This window comes from Egretta garzetta, unplaced genomic scaffold (assembly GCF_000687185.1).
Source record: "Egretta garzetta isolate BGI_Z169 unplaced genomic scaffold, ASM68718v1 scaffold638, whole genome shotgun sequence".
In the NCBI taxonomy this organism is placed as follows: Eukaryota; Metazoa; Chordata; class Aves; order Pelecaniformes; family Ardeidae; genus Egretta; species Egretta garzetta.
The window spans coordinates 1,404,051-1,423,086 of record NW_009260676.1 but is presented as its reverse complement, the minus strand read 5'-3'; the positions used below and the strand labels follow the sequence as shown (position 1 = coordinate 1,423,086).

Sequence of the window (19,036 nt, the reverse complement as noted above, 5' to 3'; positions counted from 1 at the left end):
GCAGACGGCAAAATTCATTATGGTAATCCAAATCTTTAAAATGCAGAGAGGAAGCCACCCTCCTCTCTTCCCCCGCATCACATCTGGTGAGTGTGAATGTTACGTCGTAGGATTTAGCTATTCTTTTGGAAGAGGTGCCCAGATGGCCAGCATACTTAAAAAGCTTTATGTTCTGGGACCAGGGAGAGGGGCTTCTCTTCCCACTTCTTACATTATGTAGATGTGGAATATTGCAAGCAGACACAGGCAAGCTCTTCCCACACTCCAAGCTGCTAGGCTGCAATCCAGCTCAGTCCAAGAGCTAGCTGTATGACTTCATTGGTGTGGTGCCAAGGCAGAACTAATAAACACAGCCTCTGCCTGCAAAATACTGTGCAGACAAAACTGCAGACAGCTCCAAAACTAACTCATGTGTTAATGACACATGGCAGAAAGCGGCTGAAGGCCCTCGATGGGGAGAGCCCCATCCTTTTGTTCTATGTAATTGTGTAATTAGGATTGAAGAGGTCTGCAAACTGCAAAGAATCTCGTTAATAGGAAACTGGGTGCCAACGGTAAAAACTGAATACTTCATCATCCAAGTATACAGGTGTAACATGTTACAGAGAAGCTGATACCTATAGAGAAAATGAGGTCTAAAATGTATATAAAGTCACTTCATAAAGAGGCACAATTAAATCTCTGATAGAAGTGGCAAACATTCTTAGATTACCTTTCATTTACAAAAATGAGTAAAGAGGCAAATTGATTTTTCCAGGTTTGTACAAATCTTAGAACTAAAAATGAAAGACTGCATAAAAAAAGCCTGTCAGGTGTCAGTGGCTGGTAAGTGCTGTGTTTCTTATTATTTCTCTAATCTAGATAGAAACAGGAAGCACACATATGAAGAGATTTCAGAAAGGGGCCACAGAAAATAATCAATAAAAAGTAAATTACTAGGAGGCATAAGTTGTATGAATGACCTGTTAGTGAAAACAGAGACAATGCCTTTCTTGTCTCGCATCACACAAAACAATGACAAATACACATTTTAATATGGGCAGCCAGATACAGGTTGCATATACCCTTCAGCTTAGAGATCTCCTGCTCTTTTTCCTGCTGCAGTTGTAAGTATCGCTCCTTGTGATCACTGAACGTTCTGCTAAACTCTTCTCCTTGTTTTCGGTGATCTTCCTCAAGGTCAGCGTGCTGTTTCTTTAGTTCTTCATGTTGACTCTGCAAACACCAAATTGGACACTGGAACAGTTCTGTATCTGCATATCTGGCTAATATTGTCTTTGGCAATTTGTTAAATGAGTCCAGATGAATAGGATGCATTCATAACAGGAAGTTTATTATTCAAAGCATGCATATTGCAGCTCCTCTCAAACACAAAATGACCTCTGTGATGAGTAGTCTCCTGTTCTAGGGCTACATCACCTCACCCTGCAGTTGCACTGTCCCACTGGGAGCTGCTGAACGTGTCTAAGGAATTCCTTACATGCCAAACTATGTAAAGTCTGATAAGTCAGCGTTCTATACAAGTAATTGCATTTGATAAGATTAAATTACCCACTGGAAAGCCTGACTAGGAAAAACTGCAGTAATCTTTTAACGGTACTGTTGTAAGAGGAAGGCAGCATCGATGTACTGACATTCTGGAGTGAGTTACCAGAAGCCAGTGAGGCCGTATCTACCTGACAGAGCAGAATGCCAGGGTCCTGTGGAACCGGGTATCTCAGCTACCTACCTTCAACATCTGGTGTTGTACACTCAGCGCACTGTATCGGCTATTTGAGTCTTGCTGTAAAACAAAACCACTAGTGTTAAACAGAACAACACTGTCATCCCTCCAACCTCTGCACATGCAGTTTGTTAGGAGTCACAAGCCAAGGGATGTAACTCCCCAGGAAACAAATTAATCTCTCCACTTGCTTTGGAAGATAGCAAGCATGTAATGCATTTTTAACTTACTGTATTTTAACTTAGGTTAGCTCACAAATTCTCCCCAGTTTCAACATGAAGTAGCCATAAAATCCTAATTTACTCGCTTTATAAAGAGTTCTCTACCAGTCTCTGGGTCCTTTGCCAGATGCAGCTTTCTTTCTGGCACTTGGTATATAAAACAAAGGTTTTTTTAATGTTTGTATACTTTCCAGTTCAAAGATCACCTGTTAGAAAGTTGTCAGTGTCCTCTTCCCTGTGGACTAAGCTACAAAAAGATTTCTAATGCCTTATTATTCCCCCTTCCCCTTAAAAATGGTAACATTATGTTTGAACTACCATAATATAAATAGGAGGGTATTTTCTAAATTAATTTTCTGGAAAGATACTAGGATCTCCTATTACAGCTCAAATAATTAGGAATTGCAGAGCACTTAGGCATGCAGAGCAGAAATGGAATAAGTGAGTGCTCTTTCAATTAGTGTTTTGTGAGACCTCTTTGAACAGTTATAATTACAAAGCATTTCCTTCTTCTTGCAACTCAAATAGCATCAGCTATTAAAAACTTGTACTAGGAATGATGACTTACCCTTCCTTTATTTAGTGTTTCCTGTGCTTCTAGTTTATAAACAAGAAAATCTACAACATAAAAAGGAAAACACTGATGAAAAAAAAACCCAGGAAGATTAAAATCTGTACTTAAATAACATAACAGTTGCATACATAAATTTTCTGAAAAGCTGAATACTTATGCAGTAACAAGCTTCCAAAAGATCTTCAAAAGAAAAAACTATGGAGAATTTAACAAAATGCTCAAATTTTGATGAAATATTTTCATTAAAAAGTTTCATATCTTAGTTTGAGATATAGGGGGTATGGGCTTAAGACTTCGGATGAGTAATTAAATCTGTTACATGAACTCTTGCAGTAGAAGCCCAGTAGCATCATTCAAAAGGAAAAGGACATTCATAAATCATGTATTCCATTATTAGGATAAAAACCCCATCTACTTTAAGAAGTGTGAAAGTCTAGACTAAGTTTAAATAAAAAAAAAAAATTCCCCTTTTGTTTCTTGATCCTTTTCAGGATTTGAAAATGCCAACTCACCTTTGCATAGCAATGGGACAGCTCTACACTAGATGGCACCAGAAAGCTATCGAGAACTGCACAGTGAGATTAATTTCTTAGATGTTCTTAATCTTTGCTAAAGTAGTTGTTTTAATTCAGCAGCTGAGTCCTCAGTTTTAGGAAGCATATAGGCTTTACTCTGAATATTGTAGTGAATTTAGAACAACAAAAGACTCGGTGAAAACTCAGAGGACTGCATTCTGCTGAAGTTTCATAGAGGGTAGATGGGTAAGAAATACAATGCATGCCAACATTTCCTTCTCACACACCTAGAACTCAGCTTTAATCAGGAAAAGGTATGTAAGCATGTGTTGCCCTTAAGCATGTGTAAAAATACTGATTCAGAGCATAATTTTACATTGATGGAACGCAGGAAGAGATCCCACGTTTTTGGTACAAGTTTTAAATTTTCAGGAGCAGGATTTATATATGCCCATACTCCATATATCTGTCAGGTTTCTGTACCTCAATATACGCATATTCTCTGTGTATACTATGCCACCTTGCAGTGATCTGTAAACAGTACTAAAAGGATGATTACTTTTTAAAAAGATTAGATTAAAATAAAATTAATTAAAAAGATGTACTAGAAACACCACCACAGACCTGCCAAGGTGGACCTGCTAATGTGTTATACATTGGCAACTCCTTTAAACTTGAAGAAAATACATCTGAAGTTACTTCCTAAAATAATCAAGTTATCTTAAAATGTCAAAGTGAAAAGCACGTTTTTACCTTCTTTTGCTTTCTTATGTTCAAGCCTTTCCTTTTGTAATGACTTTTCTAATCTTGACCTGTGCTCATATACAACTGAAAAGAGAAATTTTGTACACAATTCATTTTAAAAGCAATATATACAAAACCCACCACCCACCCCCAGCATGCCCAGAGAGCGTTGGCACAGAACGTACCAGGAAAATACAAGCGGAATGAGGTCAGAGGATAAAGGACTGTTTGTATCATTTGGGGCAGTAACTTTTTTTTCTTTTTTTGCATGCTTTATTGATCCTGAATTCTGGGTTATTTCCGTTGCATAAACAGAGAATGCGGTAACTGTGTGATTTGTTTATGGAGACAGTCAGCTGGGGGGGGATCTATATGAAAGCTACCAACTCCTCTTTTCAGGTCTGCAGGTACATTTTCCCATGCTTTCATTCTCTCCTGCCTTGTTTGTAAAGGGGCAAGGAAATAAGACAGGATAACCTTACTGCCAGACTAAATCCTTGCAGCAAACAAATTGTCACAAGGAGGGAAGAGAGATGCACAAAAGCAGGACTGCTTACAAAGGTGCAGTAGGACGCTAGACATGCTTGCTTAGCCTAAAACACGGAGAACTGAGATCCATTCCTAAATTCTTCCAAAAACTTGAGACAACTCTGTTTTCTGTGACCTTCTTTTTTGTAAAGCCCAGATCCTTCACACCACAATGCTGCTGACCCACAGACTGCACAGTGATATATTAGGTATCGTGTCCTCAATTTCTTAGTAAGCATGTGCCAACAGCAGGGTATATACATGCTAAAGCACCCTGTACTTGCATGGAATATCTACATAATCTGAGGAGGATTTGAGGTTTTTCTTAGTTTTTTTTTTTTTTTTCACCCCCTAGTTAACGAGATAAGGCAGGAAGAACGAAAGGAATCATCTGAAGGGCTAGGATAGCTAAAGAATAAAGCTAAACTGGATGCTTCACTGCAAGGCTAGGCTATCAGAGCCTGCTCGTCAGGAAACCGTCTCCCATTTCACAGAAAGTAGAGACATTATATTTCTAGAATTTTAGGGTATAGCAATGTTGTGGTTTAACCCCAGACAGCAACTAAGCTCCACCCAGCCCCTCACTCACCCTCTCCCCCCTGCTGCCCCAGGGAGAGAATCAAGGCGGGGGGGGAAGTAAAACCCGTGGGTTGAGATAAAGACAGTTTAATAGGACAGCAGAGGAAAACGTAGTAGTAATAATACTACTACTACTAATAGAATATACAAAGCAAGTGATGCGCAATGCAATTGCTCACCACCCGCTGACCAATGCCCAGCCTGTCCCCAAGCAGCAATCGCTGCCCCCCCGCCAACTCCCCCCAGTTTATATACTGGGCATGACACCATATGGTCTGGAATAGCCCTTGGGCCAGTTGGGGTCAGCTGTCCTGGCCGTGCCCCCTCCCAGCCCCCTGTGCCCCTGGCAGAGCAGAGGAAGCTGCAAAGTCCTTGCCTGGTGTAAGCCCTGCTCAGCACCAACTGAACCATCAGGGTGTTAGCAACGTTCTTCTCACCCTAAATCCAAACCACAGCGCTGTGCCAGCTACTGGGAAGAAAATTAACTCTATCCCAGCCAAAGCCAGGACAGACAACTACTCTTGGTTATATCAGTGGTCCAACAGACCACCCATGCCATCTCGCAGGACCTGATGAGCAGATGCCTAACACAGAACACACACAGGGAGTTTACAGTATTTCTCTGGCGCTGTCTCCCAGCAATTTATGACTCCCAAAGACTGTCCGAGGCGCCCGCAGGTCCTTTGTGTGCACCATTGCAAAATGGATTTTACATTTATGAATTTGCCTAATTGTCATTGTATCTATGGGTATTTAGGACATCCAATATCCTCTGGCAGAGAGTCCCACCACTTAACAGCCAGTAAAGCAGCATTTCATTCTGGCTTGTGTTTTGAACATCTAGTTTCGGATGTGATGGGGCACAACAGTCCCTATTTACCCTTTCCTCACCACTCACTAGACTGAAGGATCATTATCTGAAATGGCCTACCAAGTTTGCAGCAAAGGAAAGTTTGCTGAAGCTCAGTTTAACACAAGTACTCTTCGCTGTCCAAATTACAATTTGCACTCTTTTTTTTTAAAGAGTTATTAATTTGTATTAATGGAATGTGTGATTTTTTTCCTTCAAAACTAGAAAACTCATTTTCTGAGAAGTAAACCGTTGGTGAACATAAGCCTTCAATGGGAAGCATTAAATAACGATTTGTATCTTGGCAGCCACAGAAAACTCTTCTTGCACCTTAGAATGTGTTCTTAATTCCACCAAGGTGCATTCTGCAGGTTCTTTAGCTACTGGCTTATCTACAAGTGTTTATGTTTTGGCTGAGAAGCTGGATTGCTAATCAATCCTTGTCACCTATCTCTACTTTGCTATTTATCTTCTAAAGTCAAGGGCATCAGTCAAGATGAACTAACGTATCAACATCCTCTGCAACAAAACAAGCATGCAATGAATATTCACAAAGTCACCAGCAAGTAGGCTTCCAGTAAAGGGGAAAAAAAAAAATGGCAGCACTACAGTGATGGTTTTATCTAGGCACCAAAGACTGTGAATGCCAAATGACATTGCAAAAGGAACAGTGGCTGTAGCATAGCAACTCAGGAGAGAAATGAAAATCCATAATGGGTTTCCTCTCCCATGCAATCAGGGGTGGAAATAGGCTTTTTGGCAAACGGACTAACCCACAAACGGATTCAGAGGTAACATTTTCCATTTCACTTCTTTGTCTGCAAGCATACCTTCCTCAGCTCCTCCTGGTGTTTTAACAAGGGGGCGGTGGGGGGGAAAACCCTCCACAACAAACCCATAATAAGGGCAGGAAGAAAGGAGAAAGAGAATGAAATCGTTTGGGTTTTAGGGACCACGGCACTCTATACCTTTCACAGCTAATTGCATCTCGGCTGAGCTTTGGCTTTCCTGTCTTCCCTTTCAAGCTACGTCTCTACCCCCCTCCCGGGCAGCGCATCCTCACCACCACCTTCCGTCTGCTATCCTTTGAAATACCGGAACAAAGCTGGCAATGTCTTAAAATAGCCCTTCAGGTAGCCAAAAAGGGCTAAGAAAAACTTCCTCCTACACCTCTCCCCTTCTAGTTCATTTACTGGTTGGTTCAGCAATGTTTTTCTCTGATAAAAGCCCATAATGTGCAACATAATGAAGATTTTTATTAAGAAAATAATTATTAAGAAAGCATAGCTTCCATATTTTCTCACTTGCTATTTTGGGGAGTAGGCTGCAGGTCGGATTTTGTAAGTACATATAGGAGTTTATCTCCCATGAACTTAATTTATTCCCACCAGTCAGGAACTTCCTAGGCAAGAGTCCAAACTACAAGGCTCTTGTTACTACAGCGGGGAATTTCTCCTTCTTCGCTCCCAGCCTGGATATAAGATGTCTGAGCAAGAATCTCAAAGAAATAAATACATTGAAAAACATGTTTTCTATTACAGGTTTCCCAGTCGGGGGCGTGGAAACTATATAAGGAACCTGGCAAATTTCTACTGGTGTGATGCACCGACATGGCACTTCACAAACAATTTTTTTTCATAGGGTAAGTTCTTAATTTTGTACTGATCTTCCCACAAATAATTGAACTTTGTTTCTATGTTATATTTAATAGAATGGTACCAAAAGGGGGGAAAACACTGTCATCTAACTGTTAATGTGCACTATTCCAAAGCTGGAATAGCTGCAGGTATCAGCTGAATTCTTTATGTTACCTATATAATGTAACCTACATGAACAAACAACGAACAACGTGAATCCACAGAGAGGTGATCCAGCCTCAAAGAGCAAAGCCCAGAAGCAGAACCAGTAACATCACAGCCAGTCAAACCACCTTTCACCTTCAACAAGGAAATATTTAACAGTTCTTGAATTGATCCCAATTAAATGAAGCCCTTGATTTAAGATTTTTCTCATGCAGAAAGGAAAGTGGAGGAGAAGCGGGGGGGTGTGATGCTGTCTGTGCAGGCTCTCAGAAGATTACACCACCTTGACCATTGCTGAACGTTAATTGCAACACAGGAGTCAAGCAATCAGATGAAAGCAACCTCATTTAACAGTCACGGTTACTTCTCTTTGCTTTGCACTCTAAGCGGTAGAACTATTATTAAGTAAAATAAGCCATTATTGTATATTTATAAGACAGCGTTTCCTATTTTACGTTATCAGCAACTTTGCAACTATGTTACTTTGGTATTTTGGTCTGTCAGAAGCATGATGCAAGACCCTAAAATAGCTCAGCTCCCACTATCTTACATACTGGAAAATTAAGATTACACTGGGATTTAAATACACATGATACAAAAATTCTCATTAATTTAATTGTTATTGCTTCTTATGCAATTCTGCAATCTCTCTCTGCACTTCCAGTAATACCTTTCTTTTAAAACCAGCAGATTTCAGTAGTCTTGGCAACATTCAGTGTTATTTTCTCTCAGACTGTGGCAGAGTTGAACTGATCCAGCAGTGTGTGGTAAGCCACACTGGCACTTTTCTAGTAACACTATGAGAACATAGACTTGTTATAAAAATACAGTTAATTTCCAATTCTTGTCACTGGAGATAGAACCATTTAAAATGTGAACCCATGCAAGCTGCTTTTCTGCAGAGAGCAAAGGATTTCCATGAGCCAAGGAAGAAACCCTTCCGTAAGGGATGTAAATAGGTTTTCTAGTCCAATGATAATAATAAAAAATTTTATCTCGTAAGAGGTATCTTGACCCATCTGATGCTAACGTTTCATGCTGGGAGAACATGTTATTAATATAGCAAGACCTGCTCGCCAAGCTTCCAGTTCTGTGTATGATTAAGTCAGTGAATCTGGCTTCAAACAAGGAGATCCACTATTTCACTACTGATAATCTTATCAGAAACAGATTATCGAACTGTGAGTAGCTCCTGGATGAGAATCAGAATTCCCCACCATGGTACAACCCATGCTGGTCACAGGGTACGCTCTGCCTATTTCAAAGATTCTCCATTGAGGATGGATATAAATGGATATTCCAGTGACCCTGCAAACATCTAAGAAACAATGGAAGTATTCCCACAGTAAAGACTAGGAAAACTGTGTTTTCAGTATAGCACAAGAAAATAATGTTACAGAAACTATATATTTACAATATATTGAACAAAATATTGAAGCTTATTTAATTATGGAACAATTTTGCATACAGACAGGGATGGCCCGCTCTCATTTTGTTGACTGAAAACCACAACTAGCACTGCATGCAGTATCACGATTGCATTTACTGTAAATTAAACTCCTACATTTTTCAATTTATTCACTTGATGAACAATCGAGTAATAACTTTGTCAAATTACAGCCAGTCACTGCAAAAGAGCAGAATTTCTCCTGGCAAACTAAACCACGCATTGGCAGCTGTGCTTAAAAATAATCACTGCTTTGACTCAATTCTCTAGTCATTTATGTTGCTCAGAGTATTAATAATTTTAAGACAGAAGTTTGTATTTAATATCCAGATCTTCATATTCAGGGGTTTTGTCATGTTTGTCATAGACCTACCACTGATTTCAATTGCACGAGGAGAAAGCATCTACTGCTCTCAAAGATCTTGCACCAAAAATAACCTATCAATTCAAATAAACCTGTTCCTCTGACTTAGTTTCCAGTAAGAAACTAGAATTAGAGAATGGGGCTTGAGCAAATTATGGAGATTTGGGTCTGACTAGCTCGAGTGCCGGCAGCTTGCTGTACACCAGAGCAACATCCCACCGCATCGTGCTCCCAGGGCAGCGTGGCTCTACGTGCATGAGATACACCACTGCTACTAAAACAGCTCCACACAGAGCTGTAGATGGAGACTCATCAAGTGCCTGCACTTAGGTCAAAGTTTAGCCATAAGCCAGATAAGATCTACCCAAAGATAACAGAGAACTGACTGTGCATTTTTAAATAACCTTTTCAATCTTGGCACACTGGAATCTTTTCTGGGTTAGTTGGAATGTAGCTAAAAAAAACAAAAATAGTTTGGGAATTACCTGTATGCAGCTAGTTGATGTGCCACTGAGTGCTGGGAATTCACTGAAGCTCACAGCTGACTCCTTAACTAAAGTTGTGAGACCCTTGCTTTTGGCTCTACAAACTCCACCTCAGTCCCTTATGTCTTGCCCAGGTCAAGAATTATCATTGATGCTCTCTACGAAGCTTGCCTTCTGTCAAGGGGTTTTCAGCACTAACACTGCAGAGCTTGGTAACCAATTACACAAGGTATCAGAACTAATCATGAGAGAACTTCAAAAAGCTCTGGAAGGTGTGGAGAGTTCAGGTAAAGCGTGTAAGAAAATTCACATGCTTATTGAACCTACAGCTTTGCATCCTCAAAAAGAAAAGAAGAAATCTGAAGCACAACGTGAAGAAGTGTTGCAGATCTTTAAAGTTTTGCTTTGACTGCAGTTCTGGAAATGGGGGGATGCTGGGGAATTTGGCACACTAATGCAGTTCACCCCAGAAACACATGCCTATATTTCTGAGAAACAGTTGTGGCTTCTATTCAATTATAAGCATGACATGAAAATTAATTTCTAAACTGGAGTAAACATCTACATTTAATAGAATCCTTTTACTCCGCCCTACCTCATGTACTCCCTTTCTTAGAAGTCAGTAACATCTCTAGGAAACAACAGATTTAAAAACAAATTGCAAGTAAAACATAATGATAGGTTGGGATAAAGGGAGGTATTTATCACGTTGAAACAGTAAACTGTAATAGCTGCTGCTAAAAATAAAAGTTTGGGAAGGGGTATTAAAGGCAATTAGGTATTTAATTCCTAACAGTTAGGCTTCAGACATGACTTTTATTAAGAAAGAGGACACGTTTTCTATCCCAGAAAAGATTTCCTGCGCACTCCGCAAGATTTCTTCCAATCTTTGGTGCCACCCACAGTTATGAGATGCGGGGTCAGATTAGCATCTCACCTTGCACATGCAGTTTTCTATACACCTAGCCATGCTAAAGATTTTTTTTAAATTATGATAAATGCAAATAGTTTAAACAAAACCTGTTTAGTGATTTTAGACTTGCATTCTTAACGTTAGCCGATTTACTCCTAAAAAAATTCCATTCCCTTTTCGTTTTACGGTTTCCTTCTCTCCATTATTCTGCCATTTTTGTCTTTACACACCAGACCATTTTGAAGAAAACACACAAACGTTCAGAAGAGCTGCAGAGACAACAGTTTCCTTCTCACATCATCTCTGAATGTCTGGGTCTGCTCAACTCTCAGCTCCACGAAACGAGGGCCTGTTCTTTCTCTCAAAAATTGTTTTAGTCTTTTTTTCAATTTTATGCAGAAGTCTAGTGATTCTATCTACATAGTGTTAGGGTCTATATAAATATATATATATATACACATTTGGAAACTAGCACAAAATCCACATTGAAGAAAAACAACATCATTGATATATACACATACACATGATGTTTTAAGGGTCTCTCCTAACTGAAACATACATTTGCATTTTTATAATGGAATATGGCCAAACCTGATGTAATAGCTACAGTTATCACCTTACAAAACTGCTAAACCGCTTCCTTAAATTAGTTCTTGAGGCCTCTAACACAGGCGACTTGGAGTCAGCTCCAGTTGTATGTTTTGAAAAACAGCATAGAGAAATCAATAGTTTGAGTTAGTGGTTCATAATTTTATTTTTATTTTTTGTAACAGAAGATCACTGTCAAACCCCAAAATATGCATCCGAGTATGGCAGATTAAGCGAAACACTGAAAATGGCATTGTTCAGTGTGGTTGCATGGATAGGAATAGACTGCTTACCATGCCCTCCAGGAGCACAAGCAGGCCATACTTCTCTCAACATCTCTGTAATTAAGCCCTGCAAATGACTGCCAAATTCAGGGATCTGAGTCACCTCGGAAAAATAAGATACTAGGCTAATTTCAGATACCTTAGGGGAAAAAATGTAGAGGAAGAGGTGGAGTAATTGCAGTTGCTTTTATTTCCTAATTCAAGATACATAGCAGAAAATACTGGGAAGTTTGCTTTATGCTAGATCACTAGAAAAAGAGCAGAATTGCATCCAGCTCAGAAGACCCTTCTCTAAACAAGGAACAGCATCCAAACAGGCTGAATTCGTTAAGTGCTTACCTCAGGCTCCAACACGACTAGAAATTCATGCCCTCGAATCCTAAAAATCCCAAGAAAAATCACCCAACAAAAGTTTCTGCCTTAATTAGTTGTTCTGTATAGTTCATTTTTTCAGTAATCTGATTTATTTAGCTTTCATTCCCATCAAACCTCAAAACAGCACCTGACTTTTAGCAGGACAGATTTAATTAGTTTTTGCATGGAAGGATCCTATTCCAAAATGAGCAAAGTGAACTATATTAGCCACAAATTGCTGGCAATATCCTCACCGCCATATAACAGATGCTACAATGCATACTCAAAGCTCACTGGGTGGAAACCTTACTCAAAGTTGTTCCACCCAGATACACAGGCTGACAAGCCTGTATCCTGCCCAGCAAAAACAACCAGCCCAATGAGACCATGTGTTTGGAACATCATATTTAAAACTTGATAATTCAATCAGTTTTGCTCATGTAGGAAGTAAGGAAGTAATTCCACGCTGTTGTTTAGGCAACAATCTTAACTGAACCACTCCAGGCGTACCTAACTCTCTGATATCAAAGTTTTGTCAGTACAATCGCAAAGTCTCAACCACCCTAAAACTCTTCCCATGTTGCGTGCAGCACGAGATACCACTTAAACTACACTGCTGACTACAGGATTTCAGTTTGCACCTACAATCGTCAGATTGTGATCGTGGCTGTTTCAACCTCTGCTTCTCTACTGCTCTCCCTCCAACAAAGCTGATGATGTTTTCGGTGATGCAGAAGCTGCCTCCGAAGCTTTGCCTGCTAGCAATATGTGACAGAAGGTGACTGTTGCAGAAGCCAGAATGCAAATTTGCCAAAGCATCCACCCATCTTGCATCCCTCCTTCTCTCCCAGCTCTGAAGTGTTCATAAACCCAGATAGATCAATCACGCACAAGCTTTAAAAGGCTTAAATCATTATCAGTAACACACAGTTTTAGGATATTGGCTCTATCTTGCATCAGTCTGTTGGCTATCAGGGCCAATATTAAACAGGGAGGGTGGGGAGAAACAACAAAAGCCAGGGAACAAAACCACCCTATTACCTCATGCTGCTCAGCATTCCTTCAGACTACGTGCTCTGTGATCTTCAGCCCAGATTCCAACTTGGGTGCAGATGTAACATTGCAGCATTGGTAGAAATTTATCCTGGAAGTATTATGTCCACAAGGAAGGTGATTTAAGGGCATGCAGGCATGGATTACAGGAATGAAAAAAAAAAATAAAAAATATGGGCATTTGCTCAATTTATCTTTCCAGTCAGAGAATTCAGCTGCTGGGACTCTTACTCACTATGGACCTAGAAGCAACAAACCAGCTCCCTGAGTAACCAAACCGAACAAAGCTCTAGCAACCTTTTCTGTACTCGGATTATGAAGAAATCTGGATTATTTCAGATAACCTGAGAGCTTCAGGTTGAGCTGCAAAACAGACGTATGCATATATGAATATACATTTGCAGCATACAGACTTTCCATACTAAAATCTTGCACAAATAATTTCAAATGTTGATGTGCTTTTAAGTATTTAGAACATTAAATATCCAGTGGAAAACACGAGTGGAAGTAAAAAAGACAGATTCTTAGATGAGGTCACAAACCAAAGCTTACCATTTCAGGAAGCCAGGTATCCCCAGAATTAGGGATGCTGTATTTGCCATTTCAGGCAGTACTGTACGTGGTGTTGAAGTACACCCGCGTGCCAACAGTGCTCAGAGAACTAACCTCTACTATTACAGTGCTACCGCAGATCTTTCAGATCTCAGATAGCAACAAAACACAATCAAAATAAGTGCTGTAGCATTATGTGCAATTTGAAACTAATAGGAATTACAGGAATTCAGGCTGCTGTTGTTATGGAGGACAAGCAAACCACACAGCAGCGTGGTTTTATGATCCGTGTGAAAAATAAGCCACCAAAAGTAGTGTTAGGTCTTCCTAGTTCTGCCAACTTAAGGTACAAGTTTAAATAGAGTACTATAAAAGAGGGGTGAGATAGTGAAGTACATCCACATCTCTATGTCCTTCACTAAGAACAGCTTTGGCATCTACGTAGTTATCATGCAGACAGACATAATAAATATTAACCACTAAAGTTACACAGAACTATGATCTAGTACTGTGATGCATTACACAAGTCTCTATACATAGAGCTGCTATAGATCTGATCAACTTCTAGTAAGTCACCTCCAAGGAGGGGACTCGGTTTAGGACAAATGGGACAACAGGCACAGAGGAATTCTGCATTTGCTTTTCAGCTGCAACTTTCTAGTACTGGATCAGATAGCTTTGAGGAAATCCACACCTTGCCTACAGTAGGGCAAACTCTGAACTCTCAAATTCGGAGTCACTGCTGGGTTGGCTCCCAAGATTAGAGGATGGTCTCAGACTGCACAGATTGCCTGAAGCCATCAGATATGTTAAGGATCTAAGAGAAAGAGCAGGAAAATGGAAGTAGTAAAAGGCACTGAACGTAGGCTGTTATCAGGATTAGGGATTAAAACAGATTAAACAGATTAAAACAGTACAGAAGGGGCTACTTAACACCCAGAGGATGAGAAGACAGAAGCTGTAAGGGCTAAAAAGACATTTGCAAATACATTCGATCTTGAAGCAGTCAAAGATACGATCAGGTTCATCTACAGCTGTCAATGCGTTTCTGTTCTAGCAACTGAAGTCCATTCCTACATGGCCAATAGTTTAAGACTTAGTTTGACACATCTTTGCAGGAGGCAAAGTGTGTCAAGTTTTATTTACTGTTGCTTAAAATGATAAAAACAAGATTATCTTCATGTTTCAAACATATAATACTCAGAGAATGAGATTTAAAAATAATCAGCTTACTGGGTAGATCGGCTCCTCTGTGAAAGACCTTATAGATAAAAATGACTTCAGGTTTTCTTAGCAGCCAAGAAATTTTGTGTCATCTCTAAATTTTGCCTCCGGTATTCCCTTTGTGGGTTACATAAGCAGCCCTACTTTCTCCATACCCATCAGAACTTTATTAAAGAGATAAAAATGCCAAAGTTTGACATTCTTTTTTGTGAGAAGTGTAGCTTTCAAATACAAAATCTTCTACAACGTGAGCTGTCTAAAGGGGGGGAGCTTAAGATCCCAGCCTCTCCAAACCAGTGATTCTTATCGTGTTCCCCAAGTCTGCCATCCTTCCAGTCACACCCTGGTCTTATTTCAAGAGGCACAAATTCTTCTCAGCTGAGAACCTGAAGCTGTGAACACCAGAAAAAGCAGAACGCCCTACAGTAACAGTTGTATGCAGCCCTCTTCGGATCAGGTACGTGGGCTAAATGATTTCGAGACTTGTTCCTGCGCCATTTTTCAGTGATCTGTACATTCTGCCTTTGTAGTGCTATTTTCCCACGTGTACAGAACATGTAGCCTGGTTCACGTGCTGTGTTCGAGCAAAACAAGGTAATGAAAAAGATAAAAATCTAAGACAAATGGCTTTTCAAACAAAACCAGAAAGCACTGCTCATTCAGGCATGAAGAACTGGCAAGTACCAAAAAGGTTCATGTTACCTATATAGATGAAAAACCTAAAAAACTGTGCAGACGTAGAAAAATAGTAAAGGGGACAGTAGGAAGTGAAGGGAAGCTATGCTCTGAGCTACGTCCGAGGACCCTTCTTAAGACTTTGGGCAGACCAAAGGCATTCAGGTCCAAAACTGTGACCCTATACATAGAAGTTGCCTATGATCCTTAAGGATTTCACAAGCTGACTCCAGTTTCACCCAGAAGCCCTAACAGTGTTCCTCGGTGTACAATCAGGACAGCAACTGTCTTTATAGGCACCAGTAGTCACAACAAAACCCAACCAAAATTCAGAGAACAGGCGGTATTTCACTGTCATCCAAGCGTTTCAATCCAGTCGGCCTTCCTGGAACACAGCCAGCCTGGCACAGTGCAGCCTCCGGATCCTCGAAAGGACAACTTTAAGAAGTTGCCTCTTTTTTTTTTTTTTTATTTAATTTAAAACAATAAAAGCCTACTGATGAAATGTTTGTTCAGGAAGTAGAAGTCCAAGGTTCAGCTCAATCCTTAGCTTGTAATGAGCTTCAGAGTCCTATTTAACCACCCAGAAGAGAGCTCTAAACACTAAGAAATCAACCACTGTTGCTACAGCACCCTGTTTTCCTCCCGGCAATACTATGTCAGTGACCTTGCCCTTTAACTGGTTCCTTTTCAAAAGATTGCAGAGCACTCCCATTGTACTTCAGACCCCAAAGTTATCCCTAGACCAGTATCTACAGAAAAACCGATTATGCTGCCTAGAAAAGTAAGTTGCGCTGCTTTAGTTGTGATACATTTTATTGTTCTCATAAAGAATAAACTCAACGAATACTCTCTTGTGTTGTTCAGGACAGAAGAGAAATGTAGCCTAGAAATTCTTAGAGGTTATTTTTTGTTTGGCAACAGAAACATTGTTGACTTAAAATCCAGGCCATTTAAAACCAAAGGTTCAAAGTGCAGTCAAATACTGCACCTGCAAACACAGGACTTTTCTGTCAGCATTTCATGTTGCTTCAAAGGCTCTGTTGAAAGAAAATTCCTTCCTGTTGTTCCATATCACAGAGTCAAACAGGAAAGGTTCAGAAAGGGTTTTGGTGTTGTCTAGCACCAGTTAGCACAGTGCTTGTGTATCTCCAGGTGACTTGGGTGTAGGCACAGGTTCTGAATTCTCGATGTTCTCCTCACTCAGAAACTGCTACTGCAGAAATCCCAGTGATTATACAGGGCAGGCCATCCCAGAAGGACTCATTAAGTGTACAGGGAAAGACAGGGAAGTAAAGTTTACTTCTAGCTCACCAGGCCCAAGTCCTCCAAAGTCCTTAGGCATGTAGCTTCCATTTGCCTTAGTGGGAGGTTAGGCATCTAATGCTTGCTTCTGCATTTAGTACGTCTCTGGGATCTCAGCCTCGCCCTCTTTTAGGTATAGTAGTTACTGCCGTAATGCAGGAACATTTTAAAAAAACAATTTTATTGTTACATGATGATTTTCCTTGTATTCTGTGACTTAATTGCTAGGTTTTTTTTTTTTTTTTTTTTTAAAAAACAAGTTTTACTGCTACCATACTAGGCATAGATAAGATCTCCTGCTTAATAGGCTTGATACATTGCTGTGGGTCCCAGAACCATGTGAATTTATTGCATGGATAATCAAATGTACTAATGTTTTCCCATTCTGGTCCATTATTTTACATTTCTCCTTGATACACTAAAACAAGCAAGAGAATACTTATATAAAATACAGCATTGCAACTACTAGTTGCCTGCTGCTTCCATGGTCTTGCTTGGATAGATGATGGCTACTCAGAATAATGTTTCAGACAGGGAAAGTTTAAACTAACAGCCCAGACCCAATATACCTGATCAAGAGAATCTCCTCTCTGTGTTAGGATGAAGTTCGTTGCATGCTCCTCTTTGGTATAGCCAGAGCAACAGAAAAAGCTAACTTGTTGAATTTTAGCTTGAGAACAAGATGTTCCTGTCTCCTCTTCAAATACTGTTGGCAAATATACAGACTAGCAAAAGTAGCCCTTTAGCCATCTGCCACATACCCATCTCCCAGCCAAACATTTACACCTTTTTTGTGACTAAAATCAAAGTTTCTGTCAATTTTTTCCCATGGCATTACCTGGAAATGGTCTGAAATTGATTACTAAGTAAACGATGGTCTCAGATTGTAGCTAAACATATTCAAGTAACAAATCACCGTAAGAATCTAACAGCACAAGCCCCATTCTGCCCTCTCTGCATAAAAACTGTATGGTTCCAAGCATGCTCTTATGTACGCTTCTGCAGTGAAAAGTATGGTTGAAGATCATCCTGAAGTTAGGTACTGTTACAGCTGCTAGAGCAGACCACTCTTGTTTTATCCAGTTTTGAGAAATAAAACTCTTTTAAGAGTTTTGAAAGTTGGCCGTGGACTTTGTATATGCCAACCTGACAACCTGGCACTTGATAATTACAGGCGCTGAGGTCTCACACTTCCTAGAGCACTGATGCTTCACGTACATAGCTATGACTTTGCATCTGATTTCTGGACATACAGATGTCAGACATCAGCATCTTTTCATCTTCAAGTACTGGACGCCCACATCTGGTGCATCCTTAAACCAAGATACAAAGGATCGCTATTTATGCGGGAGCTTTAAGCCAAGAAATCCAAAGTTATTCCAAAAGTAATATAATAGCCTTATCCAAATAACTTATTTGAACTTTGCTTTCAAATTATCCTTTTAAAAAATGCTTTGTAAGAATACTCCTCTCCCTCTTGGAGTTATTTCAGGTTTATGCTGCCCAGGAACTGCAGTCTTGCATTTTTGCAGCTGAATGGTCTCTCAGCAGCAGAAAATTAATACTGTTAAGACAACACAGAAGCAGGCAAAAGTCCCAGAACTGGATGGGATCTGCACTGTTAGATGGGCGGCAGGCAGTACGCCTGCCTTTTCCGCTTACAGGAGGAATTGCAAAGTGATGTGCAATCCTTTGGGAATAGGAGTCACTCTATAAAATGTGTGGGAGCGAGGGGGAATTCAAGCTCCCTAGGAGCCCGTGACAAAAACTCACGCTGACTTCAGGGGGGCTAGGATCCGAGCCATGGTTAGAGACCAAAACCCCACAGGCTGGAGGGAGAGAAGGGCAAGAAGCGCGGAACGAGCGAAACTTTGCGAGAGGTTGGACAGCTGGAGCCCAGACTTCCCCAGAGGAGGAGGAGGAGGAGGAGGGTATTCTGCAAGCCTTAGGAAGGGGCGGCAGAGGCTCCTGCCGAGGTAGGTACCTTGTAACTGAGCTGAGAGGGACTCTTGATGCTGCTGGTACTTGAGCGCCGTGGCCTCAGCCTTCCTCAGCTGGCCCTGCAGCTCGTAGTAGAGCATCGCCCCGTAGAGGAAGCCGAACACCACGGTCAAGAGCAGGAGGGTCTGGAAAATCCGCTTCTGTTTTCGGGAGCACATCCCGTTGCCCATGTCCCCGGCGGGGTCGCGAGGGCCCCCGCCCCTCACGGCTTAGCAGCGGGCAGCTGGAGGCGGCGGGGGGGGGGGGGGGGCGCAC

The 19,036-nt window shown here is 40.7% G+C and overlaps 1 protein-coding gene across 2 annotated transcripts in view; it reads right to left on the bottom strand.

Annotated features, from left to right (window-relative positions):
• GOLIM4 (golgi integral membrane protein 4) overlaps positions 1–19,023 on the bottom strand; it is a 33,194-nt gene extending 14,171 nt beyond the window's left edge. For both annotated transcript variants that reach the window (XM_009645778.2, XM_035901179.1), the window contains exons 1-5: positions 18,765–19,023; positions 3,787–3,861; positions 2,513–2,562; positions 1,730–1,783; positions 1,065–1,215 (exon numbers count right to left, since the gene is read on the bottom strand). In XM_009645778.2, coding sequence (XP_009644073.1) covers positions 1,065–1,215; positions 1,730–1,783; positions 2,513–2,562; positions 3,787–3,861; positions 18,765–18,951 — 517 coding nt within the window. In that variant the 5' untranslated portion in view covers positions 18,952–19,023. The remainder of the gene's footprint in view (positions 1–1,064; positions 1,216–1,729; positions 1,784–2,512; positions 2,563–3,786; positions 3,862–18,764) is intronic.
• Positions 19,024–19,036: the final 13 nt, after the last annotated feature.